The sequence below is a fragment of the Typopeltis vanoorti genome, chromosome 9, assembly GCF_054136105.1.
Source record: "Typopeltis vanoorti isolate ZY-2024b chromosome 9, IOZ_Tvanoo_1.0, whole genome shotgun sequence".
NCBI classification, from domain to species: Eukaryota; Metazoa; Arthropoda; class Arachnida; order Uropygi; family Thelyphonidae; genus Typopeltis; species Typopeltis vanoorti.
Genome location: NC_143557.1, coordinates 41,072,851 through 41,085,037, shown reverse-complemented (window position 1 = coordinate 41,085,037; position 12,187 = coordinate 41,072,851). Strand labels below are relative to the sequence as shown.

Genomic DNA, 12,187 nt, shown 5'->3' with positions numbered 1-12,187 from the left:
CACAAATCAAACACAGTCACCTTTAAAATTATCCAATAATTATCACCTTTAAAATTACCCAATAATTATCACATTCTGATAACCCACAATGTGGTAATTATTGTGGTATCTTTCTTTATTTTTGCTAATTAACTGCTTAAAAAAATTTCCAGTCTAAGTACAGTTTTAGGCCATCCCAGGTATAAAATGGCCCAATCTTCACTGCGCAACTCCAAGAGAAATGTTGTGAACAAAACTAACTCCAATTTGTATGTAATTTACTAATCTAATCTAATCAAAGACTTTCAACTCTGTCAACTAGGATGCTCTTTAGCAAATTCTATTGGAGACAATGACACTAAAATTCATTTGTACATAATGTTGTTTCAGGAAATTAACAATGTAGATGATATAATGACTAAATAAATTTTCTTATTATTTTCAATATTTTGCAAAGTTAAATAAGCATCTTCAGGGAAATATCAACACATACATGCAGGCACACATCAGTCAATGAGAATGAACTGAAGACCCAGTCTTAAAATTATGCTACCTATTGGTTTTAGTTGAGTGTTCCTGGCCATTGGACTGCTTGTCTGCAGATGAGAGTTTTCCATATGAAAGACAGTTTGATGCAACTATATCTCTGTTCAGGTTAGAATAGTTTGTGAGGGGCAGAAATAGATTAGAAGAATAGCCTCTCAAATTTAAATTTATTTCAGTTGTGCAAGGTGGCTTTTTTCCATCAGATCTGTGAAAGATATCCAGGTCATCATCTGCTAAACCTAAGTGGCTGCAGTGATGGAAATAGATATAGTCTTGGTGCACTGATATTTTGATGTTGGCGGTCCTGCTCATTTGGCCATATTATGAATGGCTGCATCTACCAGGTACCATCTAGCTGGGTTGATGCAGCCTCTGTATTTATACTATGGATAAATACAGAGGTTGCGGCTGGTCTTTGGGAGCTGTCTCAAAAGAGAAAGTCACAAATTAATTTAAGTTTTGAGACAGCTACATGACATGTATACAATGATGAGCAATAGCCATTTGGGAGACCTACTCATAGTGAAAACAGGCAAGAAGCAAGGCAGTATCTTAGTATCTGAGCTCTTTCCTATTTTTTTTTGCAACAATTCTCCATTCACTGATTGAAAACCATTAAGCATTAAGAGACTCCAATCCAAAACAAATATAACTAAAAAGTCACTTGTGGAACTTCAGCATGCTAAAAACAATGTTATTTTTGACTCATCCTGAAACTGAACTTCAAATCAGTGGCAGCATTTTCAAAGAAGCTTATGAATGCTAAATGTAAACACTAATAAGATACAAGTGTTTTGCCTGCTTGCTCTCGATCAGAGTGCAAGTACATCTGATTCAGGTATATGAGGTTGCTCAGCAAAATGTAAACCATTTTCCCACTTAAGCCATTTTCGCATGTTTGCAGTGTGTGATCCACATTTCACAGCTACATAGTGGCTGTGAAATGTGGATCACATACAGGAAACACATGAAAAAAAATCCCACCTACACTGTATTCTGAAGAAGAAGATTCGCTGCCGCACACTAACATCAGCATTTTGACTAAAGATAGCTGAATGAGGCAATGATCTGGTATATGTGTGACATAACCACTCCAACTTTGCTAGACTGATTATGTCACCCATGTGCCAGATATCCAACTCATAAAACAAATCTTGGAACTGAAAGAGGGCCAAAGAACTGACAAGGACACAGGATGAACTTCAAGGATAGACTCAAAATAAATATTCAGAAATATAACACTTATATAAACAGATGATAAATTTAGGCTACAGACTTGACAAATCACAGAAAAGCAGTCTTTATAGATCTCTGTATTTTGACGCTGTGTGACATGTCAGAGAGAATGAGAAGAAAAGAATAAAAAAAATTAAGGTAAAGGTCAAAAGCTTAATGTAAAGATCAAAAACTCTGAAGTTGTCTCTGATTAATTGTATTTAATTCCTCAAGTAAATAACCAACACAAATTTGAGTTAGATAAAATCTAAAGCAAAATCAAGTGTATGCACATATATATATATATATATAAGCAAATGAAAAAAAGAAAAACACCAATATTGTTTTAGAACTATTTTCACTGCTACTTGATTAACTTATTTTAAATCTAAAATGTGATAATACTGCACATGCAAGAGATGTCTCTTACATGTGTAAGAGAAGATATCATTTTTATTAATAAGAGAGGCATCTAGGAAGTCAGGGACTCAACAAGGGAGGCCAGATACTATCTGCACCAGCTGTCTTACCTTCTTACCTTCACACTGCTTACACACATCATCTTCAATGACAATCCATTCTAGTCATTCACCACTCTATGGAAGAAAAATATAGTCCTCACCCCATTCTTGACAGCATTTATTCTCAACTTCTAAGGATGCCCTTGTGTCCTCTCCCCACCCTTCATAAAATTAAAAATTCCATCTACTGAAATCCTGTATGACTCTTTAAGAAGTTTGTAAGCTTCAAATACAATACAATACAATACAATCTCATAACACCGAAGTGTATAACTTTACATTTACTAACATTGAACTCACAGCTATTCATATTATTCAGCAAGTACTCATTTCATTTCATTCATATCATTCAGCTGCACTCCTATCCTACCTATCTTTGCATCATCAGCAAATAGCTGTATATTGCATGTCAAATCCTTTGCAATGTTATTATTGTACAGATTGAATAACAATGGAACGAGGACTAATCCTTGAGGCGCAACAATGGTTACCTTGAATGCAGATTTATTCCCCCCCCCCCATATATGACTTTTTGATATCTGTCAGTCAGCTATCCTCTTATCCATGCCAATATTTCATAATCCAATCCCATATTCTCCAATTTATAAAACAGACATCAATGCTGTAGTCTGTCAAAAGCTTCAGCAAAATCCAAAAGTATCATGGTGTATCCATTTCCCTTGTCTAATTCAAAGGTAACATTACTATCATGGAATGCTCAAACATGACCTTCCCTTAGTAAACCCATGCTGCTCACCGCAAAGTATAGTTTCTTTGTCAACCCATTTCTATATGAGAGCCCTAACTAAGATCCAAAATCTTCACCACTCCTGCAATACTGATTGGTCAACAGATATGTCAGTCTTTGCACCACTTTTGTGCAATGGGATTACCATACATTCTTTCCACTCCTGTGAAATTTTCTCTGTTCTGAGACTCAAATTATATATCCTGGTCAAAGGTATAGCCACTTCAGCTGACCCATCAATTCCTATTGCAGAATTCTTATTCAGTTTGTGCAACAGCTCTAGTATTTCCTCCTCATGCACATGAGTTATCTCATACAGTGAAGCGGTAGCAGCGAGTTGAGTTCAATGTTGCATATACTAGACTGATAGCTTTTAGCAAAATGGCTACTCATTAGTTGAACAATTACTTCTGCATCAGTCACCTGTCACCTGCATACCTGTATTCAGCAGAGTTATTCTTTCCAATTCGTTTTTCTTTTACTTGCAGCATAATAATAGAATTCTTTTGGGTTTTCTTTAACTTGCAGAGCCATTTCTTTTTTCAGACTGCTTTGTATAAAAACACTTGTTACTCTTCTGGCATGTTATACTTATAATATTCATAACTGACAACATCCTTATGCACACAGTATTCTTTCCACATAATCTTTTTCTTACAAATTTCTTGCTTAATTAGATTCCACATCTATTTCGCTCCTACTCTATTTATTCTTCAAACTCGAGGTATACATTCTAATATTGCATCATTTAAGTATTTTTTAATGACTTCCCATACACCATTGATATCCTTCCCATCAAACAACTGATATCATGGCACAGAACCCAGTATACTCCTCAGGCGGTCATAATTTCCTGCTTTGGAGTTCAGCATGTAACTTTTCCTGGATGGAACATTCATAAACTTAGTCAGTTCCAAAGTAAGTACTATGCAATCACTGTCACCAACCAGAGGCAGGATAGTTATATTTTTAATTCTTCTGAAACTATAATCAAATCTGACACTCTGACCTCAAGTTCATTCTGTCACATGCTGCCTGAGGAAGCTGTTTCACAACAGCTCAATAAATTCAATTTCATTCTTCTCATGAGATTTCATAACTACCCAATCAATGTTTGGATGATTATAGTATCTCATTATGATTACTCATTTCTCACTCATCATCTTCATTTGGTAATATGTTTCTTCATCATTAGCTATGGATCCACTTGCTCTGTAAAAACACATCACTATGTATTTGAGCTTGGACTCCACCTCACACCAGATGGCTTCAAACTTACAGCTACATGAAAAACTGTACTAGTATTGCAGTCACAGGGCTCAGCTCAACTTAACTGGATTCAAATCATCTGATAGCATTAGCCTAAACACCTCTTGGGGGAAGGGGGTACATATCTGGAAATTGATGATGATGATGATGATGTTATTATCAGCACACTCCTTCTTCTCCTATCCAGTCTATCCTTCTTAAAAATACTGCACCCTTCACACTCAACATGTTAGTATGTCTGCCTCTGAGATCTAGGTCTCACTAATGCCTAAAATCTGAGGTCCCAATGTACTGACCAAGGCAACAGACTCAATCCCTTTTCTTATATTTCTAGAATTCATGTACAAACATAATAAGTTACCGGCATGCTTTTTTTTGTATATGCTTCTCTGTAGTCTGCATGACATCATTGGACTTGAGGATCTCTATTCTTATCTAGTGCCATACTTATACAGACATCCTTGAAACATGAAAAGTCTGAAGTGAACCACAAATTCATTCTTTCCTCATAATCATTTTCATGATAATGCCCATTCTCTTATCTATCTTTATCTCCAATAAACCCAGGTGGCCTGGGTTTGCTATAGTGAGAGTTGACTGTAAAAGAGTTTTACAGCACTGATATAAAGGACAATTTTCAACATTTGGCTAAAAGAGACAGAATATGGAGATCATCCCTAGAAATTGGATAAGAGTATGGTTAGTAAAGGCTTCAAGAACTAGGTAGTTTTTTTTTCTAATGGAGAATGGTGAATGAATAGCCAGTGATGCAGTGAGTGCTCTTTCAATGCATTTAAGGAGAGGTAGAGTTACTGTGTGGATTGTCAGGCTTCTCAAGTGTTTAAACTGAATGGAGATTGCCATACAATACTACTACTACTAATGATAATAATAAACACTAAATACTTACCTTCACTGATATGTCAAACAGTTTATTGCACAAACTGAAAAGTCCTTGTAACACAGATGGAAGAGGAAAATATTGCCTACATAAATAATCATCTACACTAAAAAAAAAAAAAAATCCCTCAATGGTAAATCAGAAATTTGCAGTTATAAATGAAAATAAACAATTTAAGACAAAAATTATTATATTGATCAGAATATCTACCCCCCCCCCCCCCACACACACACACCTTACATGAAAAATAAGCTCACATATATATTTCTAAAAGCAATTCTCTACCAATAGTAATTTCCATACTTGATACTAAAATGACATAATCAAATAATTATAATTATATTAAAAATGAAAATATAAGAGAAGAAATATACAGCCGTGATAGTTAAAATACTACTGTACCAATATTTAACTATCAGGTAGCCAAAAAGGTTTTTGCAAAGTTAATATTGTGATAAAAAATTATGTGGAAGTTATTGTATGATTATGATTATTGATCAATGTGCTTTGAAATCATAAGTGATACCAATCTGAAAGATACCTAGGAAATGTAAAGTGCAGTTTGGTTAAACAGCGAAACAATAAATAGAAAGTTACTCTATTTCTTCTTCAGTTTTTTTTTTTTTTTTTTTACTTTATAATACAGCAGTGAGTTTGAGGCTATCTGGTGTGAAGTTGAGGCTAATGGGATGAAATGTATGGTAGGGTGTTGCTACAGACCTGGTAGTTCAGCCAGTGGGGAAAATGAAATGCATAGCAAAATTACTAAGTGATTTAATAAGTGAGTAATACTAAGTAATACTCATGATAAGAATAACTGAGAATTTATTAGTCTGTTGCAAGATAACTTTCTCAAGCAACATGTGAAAAAAGGAACTCAAGGTCAAAGAATGTTAGATTTGATCACAGTGTGAGAAGGGGTCTCAGTAAGAGTTGAATGCTTTGCCACTGTGACAGAAATTATACTGTACTGTCCTGGGAATGTAGATGAATATATGGATGTTCGAATTAGGACAGGTTACATGTTAAAGTACAAAACTGAAAATTACGACAAACTCAAGAGATTATTACCTTTAGTTGAATGGTATCAGTTACACTGAATAGGAAGGATATCAACAATGCATGAGAAGATTTTAAAAGGGAGGCTTAAATGAGGCAGTAATATCTGAATGTGTCCCTAGAGTTTAAAGAACAAATAGGACGAGAGTGAAATGGATGTGCAACCTTATTAAGCAAGAGACTCATAAGAAGATTATGTGGAAGGAATATGGTGAGAAAGTTATGAAATACATCAAGTGCAGAGAGAAAAATCATGAGTATTGTATGGAAAGCTAAACTGGAGGGAAAAGAAATTGGTTGTGCAAGCTAAAGGCAACCCAAAAAGAAAGTAAAAGTAAAAGAAAAATGAACATGAAAGAATAACTTTAGTGAATGCAGATGGTACGCTTTTGTCAGAAGCAGACAAGATTGTTCAAATAATGAGTGCTCACTTCATTAAGATCTCTCAACCAGGAGTATGTAACATGGCGCAAATTGGTACCAGTACCCTGCATGAAGAGATAAAGGGGCATAAGAATGAAGTTTTAGAGCTGATCTATAACCAGGATATCAATTTAACAGCAGGGTTAGATAGGTAATCAGCATGTGTGCTAAAAGAGTGTTCAGCTGAAATGGCTTGGCTCTTGACATGTTTATAGCAGTGCTGAAGATTTTAGAGAAGTTGGTAAAAACTTGCATATAGAAATGGACTGACAGACAAGCTAAAGTAGCTCATGTTTTAGCAATTTGCTCATATTTTATAACAACGTTACGGCTTACTTAGATAAAGGGAATAGATACGCTATGATACTGTTGGATGTTGTGAAAACATTTGATCGGATATCACATGAAGAATTGTTGTTACCAGAAAATACGGGATTGGAATATAAACTATTGAAATAATACATTTAGTTTAATCTTTTATCCAAGTGTAAGCAAAAAAAGTTTGCACCTGAAGTATCGTCAGGACTGAGGCAACTCGTGGTAAAGATGGACCAAGCTCTCATCACTCCTTGTCATAGTATTTCCCATAATGCAAAGCACATTTTGCGGACAAGTATAATGCTATGAAAAAAAAAAAAAAAACTATTGACTTAGTTAAGTGGATTGCTGGATAGGTATCAGAAAGTGGTATGTGGTGAGCATCACTCAACCAGATTTAAGGTGATCGGTGGTGTATCCCAGGGATCAGTTCTTACACTATTGTTGTTCAATTTACACATATTGGGAAGGACAATTTTTTTTACTGACATGAGATGTTCAACTGTTTGTTGATGAAGCATAGATAGATAGGACAATCAGGGATGCTACTGATAGACAGTGCATACAGAATGATTTGAATAAGCTGGAACAATTGGCAAAGGATAATGGCTGTCAATTCAAAGTTAGTAAGTGTAAAGTTATACTTACTAACATTGGGATGAGATTTCCAATGGCATATTATATTGGTGGGGTTATGTTACAAGGAGTTAATTAGGCTAAGAATCTTGGAGTTATAGCAGATAGGAAACTGAAATTCAAGGGTCATATAGCAAAGAATACAAATATAATTGATATAGGGGATGCCCGCTAGAGAGCCAGACGAATGGTTGTGTTTTCAGAGAGCTCCCGAAAGCTAAGTACAATTTTGAGTAAAAATTAGAATATAGGTTAAAATCATAACGTAATATTGCCTAATTTTGGTAGCTTGTTGTGTCTGTGGGATTTTGGTGTGAATTACGTTATTTAATTTAGTATATAACGTTACGTTTTCATAGATTTGAATATGGCGCCAATGCGACGTAAGATAATGGCGTCCAAAAATACGACGCCATTGTACAAAAACTATAATGTGAGAGAGTTTGTCCAATGTGATGTGTGTGGAATGTATGCATTCCCGAACGAGGCTGGAATTTGGATTGAAAGTGATAGTGGTGGGAGAATGTGCAGAAAGTGTAAGCAAAGTGAGGAGTTGGAAGTATGTGTCAGGTAGTGAGATAGTTATGGTTGAAGAAAGCCAGAATTGCCAGAATGTGAGTGAAAATAGTGGCTTGATAGAGAATTGCGATGTACAAGATGGCAATGAGAGCAGTGATCTACGAAAGAGTGAAAGTACTGAGAGAGAAAATGGTTTAAATGATAAAAATAATGAGGAATTATTTGTAGGAAGTGAGATCGCTAGGTTGCATGCAGTGATACAAAATGCGCAGCGGCAATTAGAGCACCTGCAAAACTCTTTCCAGAGTGATTGGGCTAACGTAAAAAAACAGTGCAAGAATGAGAGAGTTTCTGAAATGAAGGAAAGAGTGTTGTATGGTGACTCGTTATTAAGAGGGGTGATAGATGGCAGTGTAACTAAATCGTACTTACCGAGTGCGAAATTTAAGGATGTAAGTGAGAGTATTAGAGTGCAAAAACAGAGGGTGAAAGAATTAATAATTGTGGCGGGTACGAATGAATTGAAAGGTGATAAATTTTTTATGAGAGAGGACTTGAAAGTATTGTTAAAGGTAGCGAAAGAAAAGAGTGACGGAGTAAGAATGGTTAGTCTGTTGCCACGGTATGACAGAGAGGAGTTTAGGAGGAGGGCCAAAATCGCAAATGACATTATGCGTAGGTTATGCAGACGGTGTGTTGTGGAATTTGTGGACGTGTGGAATGAGTTTGAAGGGCGAAAGGACTTATACAAGATGGATGGCCTGCATTTGAATGGACTTGGTGTGCGGAGACTGGAAAGAGTGTTGCTGAATGAAGTGAAAATGGATGTGCAAAACCAGGGAAACTAGAACTACCAAGGAGGGGGGGGAATGGATATGCAGACATCAGTGAGACAAATGAGTGTAAGAATGTATATAATGTACCCAAGCCAGCACTAAGGACAAAAAATGGGAATGGGTCATTTAGAAAAACGTATCAATATAGGGGTGGGACTAAGGGATCACTGCATTTCATGTATACTAATGCCAGGAGTATTAGGAACAAGAAGGAAGAATTTTTGGCCTTGATTGGCTCTTCCTGGCCGCAGGTTATTGGCATTAGTGAAACATGGCTGATGGAAGAAGATATAGTTAGTGGGATAGAATGTGTAGGTTATAGTGTGTTTAGGAGGGACAGAGAGAATAAAATGGGGGGGAGGGGTATTATTGATGATAGCTGATGAACTGCAGCCAAGGAGAATTGAAGTTGTATCGCAGGATAGTGAAAGGAGCTCATTTGAGGCTATTTGGTGTGAGATTGAGACTGGCAGAATAAAATATACAGTTGGGTGCTGCTATAGACCAGGTGATGGAATAGATGGTGGAGATAGTATGCATAGGGAAATTGATGAAATGAGTGGAAGGAGGGTAATTATTATGGGAGATTTCAACTATGATAACATTGATTGGAAGGAGGAGAGGACACATGTGAGGAAGGAAATGGATTTTATTCAATTATTAAGGGATAACTATCTGAGACAGCATGTAATTGAAAATACTAGGGGTGTGAGAGTGCTTGACCTGGTAATAGCATCTGAGAATTTGACTGTAATGAATATGACCATGTTGCCACCAAATGGTGAGAGTGATCATAGCGTCTTGACCTGGGAGGTGGCTAAAGGTGTGGAATTTTCGATTAAGACAAGGTATATGTGGAATTACCATGCTGGCAAGTATGACAAGCTTAGGAGATTGCTTGGATCAGTGCCATGGCATGTACAACTGCAAGGGCTGGACGTCGATAGAGCATGGGACGTGGTCAAGGAGCATTTACAGGAGGTAATGGCTGATTGTATACTTGGGTCCGAATAGTAAAACAAGTAGGGGTTAAATGGATGAATAACACCATTAAGCTTGAGCTGCAAAAAAAGAAACAACTGTGGAGGGAATTTAAAGAAAGGGGTGACCTGCAGGCACACGAACGGTATAAAGTGCAGGCCAGAAAGGTAACGAGTGTGGTAAAAAAAGCAAAAGTGGATTATGAAAGGAAACTAGCTTTGCAAGCAAAAGAGAATCCAAAACAGTTCTTTCAATATGCTGCAAGCAAGAAAAAAACTGTACAGTAACTGTGGAGGGAATTTAAAGAAAGGGGTGACCTGCAGGCACACGAACGGTATAAAGTGCAGGCCAGAAAGGTAACGAGTGTGGTAAAAAAAGCAAAAGTGGATTATGAAAGGAAACTAGCTTTGCAAGCAAAAGAGAATCCAAAACAGTTCTTTCAATATGCTGCAAGCAAGAAAAAAACTGTACACGGCAAAATGATTTTAAGGAATGACGATGGTAAGGAGGTCACTAAATCAGTCGATATAGTGGAGTTACTGAGCGCGCACTTTGCAAAAGCATATCATCCAGGTAGTGACATTGAAAAAGTGAAGGAACCATTAGTTTATATGGTTCCTTCACTTATGTGAACACATCTGTGGGATTGGATGGTATACCGGCACGGGTCTTGCGTGAAGCGGCTAAAGAATTATCAATGCCCTTGACCATGTTGTTTAATCTGAGTCTCAGGTCTGGCTTAGTCCCGAAGGTGTGGAAAGAGGGGAAAATAGTTTCACTGCACAAAGGAGGATCCAAGACTACGGTTGCAAATTACCGACCGATCAGCATATCAGGAGTCGTTGTCAAGGTCTTAGAGAAAGTAGTCAAGGGAAAAATACAGGAATGGATCGATGAAAACGAGATACTGTACAGGGGACAGCATGGCTTTGTGAAGGGTAGATCATGCTTCAGTAACTTGCTCAAGTTTTATAACAAGGTGACGGCTGAACTGGATAAGGGAAATGGATTTACAGTGATACTGCTGGACCTGGCAAAGGCGTTTGACAGGATACCACATGGAATACTAATCCGTAAACTACAACATATGGGAATGGATATAGTGTTGGTGAGATGGATAGGTGCTTGGTTGATGGAGAGATATCAAAGAGTAGTTTATTCAGGAGTAGAGTCCAAAAGACGGCCTGTGACTAGTGGTGTGCCGCAGGGTTCTGTTCTTGGACCACTGCTGTTTAATCTGTTCATTAACGATATAGGGAAGGATCTAAGTGGAACAATTCATTTGTTCGCTGATGATGCAAAGTTGGGTAGGGCAATAGTGAATGCAGAAGATGTCAAAGTCTTGCAGGATGACTTAGATAGATTGGAGTTCTTGGCTAAGGAGAATGGATGTCAATTTAATGTGACAAAATGTAAGGTTATGCATTTTGGGGTGAAAAGATTAGCAGCAGTATAGCACATCGGTGGAACTGTACTCCAAGAGATTGATGAGGCCAGGGACTTGGGAGTGTTGGTGGATAAGGAGATGAAGTTTAGGGGGGGGCACACTGCAAAAGTAGCTAAATCAGCTCATCAACTCACTTGGTTGTTGAAAAATACCTTGACGAGCAGAGACAAGCAAGTTATTGTACCTCTGTACCGAGCCTTGATAAGACCTCATCTCGATTACTGTGCCCAGATTTGGTCACCTCGGTTCCTTCTTGATGGGGAGGAGGTGGAGAGGATCCAGAGGCGAGTGACTAAGATGATAACAGGTCTATGGAATGAACCATATGAGAACAGGTTGAAGATTTGTGGGTTGCAGAAACTAGTTGATAGGCGAAGGAGGGGAGATATGATTGAGACATTCAAATTGCTAAAGGGATTCTATAGGATTAATTCAGAGGATATTTTTGAGATTAGGACTGGTGGTGGGAGAACTAGGGGACACCTATGGAAGCTGGGCAAGAGTGTGGTTAGCAGGGGTGTTAGAGCTGGGTTCTTTACTTTTAGAGTGGTAAATGAGTGGAATAAGCTGCCAGAGTCTGTTGTGGGTGCTATGACGGTGAACGAGTTCAAGACAAGGTATGATAGATACTGTGAGAATGTAATCGCATAGTTGCATGGACATGATGTTTAGGGCCTCCCTCGATGAGTCTAAGGACTCCTGGAGTCGCCCGAAATAATAATAATAATAATAATAATAATAATTCAGAGGATAATTGTAATGCTGAAATGAGCCTTGACATGTAAAGAG

At 37.4% G+C, this 12,187-nt stretch overlaps 1 protein-coding gene across 1 annotated transcript in view; it reads right to left on the bottom strand.

Annotated features, from left to right (window-relative positions):
• Positions 1 to 12,187, bottom strand: part of LOC150103000 (uncharacterized) — a 361,006-nt gene that overhangs the window by 169,429 nt on the left and 179,390 nt on the right. The window contains exon 10 of the mRNA XM_090397703.1: positions 5,189 to 5,285. Within this exon, the coding sequence (XP_090253829.1) occupies positions 5,189 to 5,285 (97 nt within the window). The remainder of the gene's footprint in view (positions 1 to 5,188; positions 5,286 to 12,187) is intronic.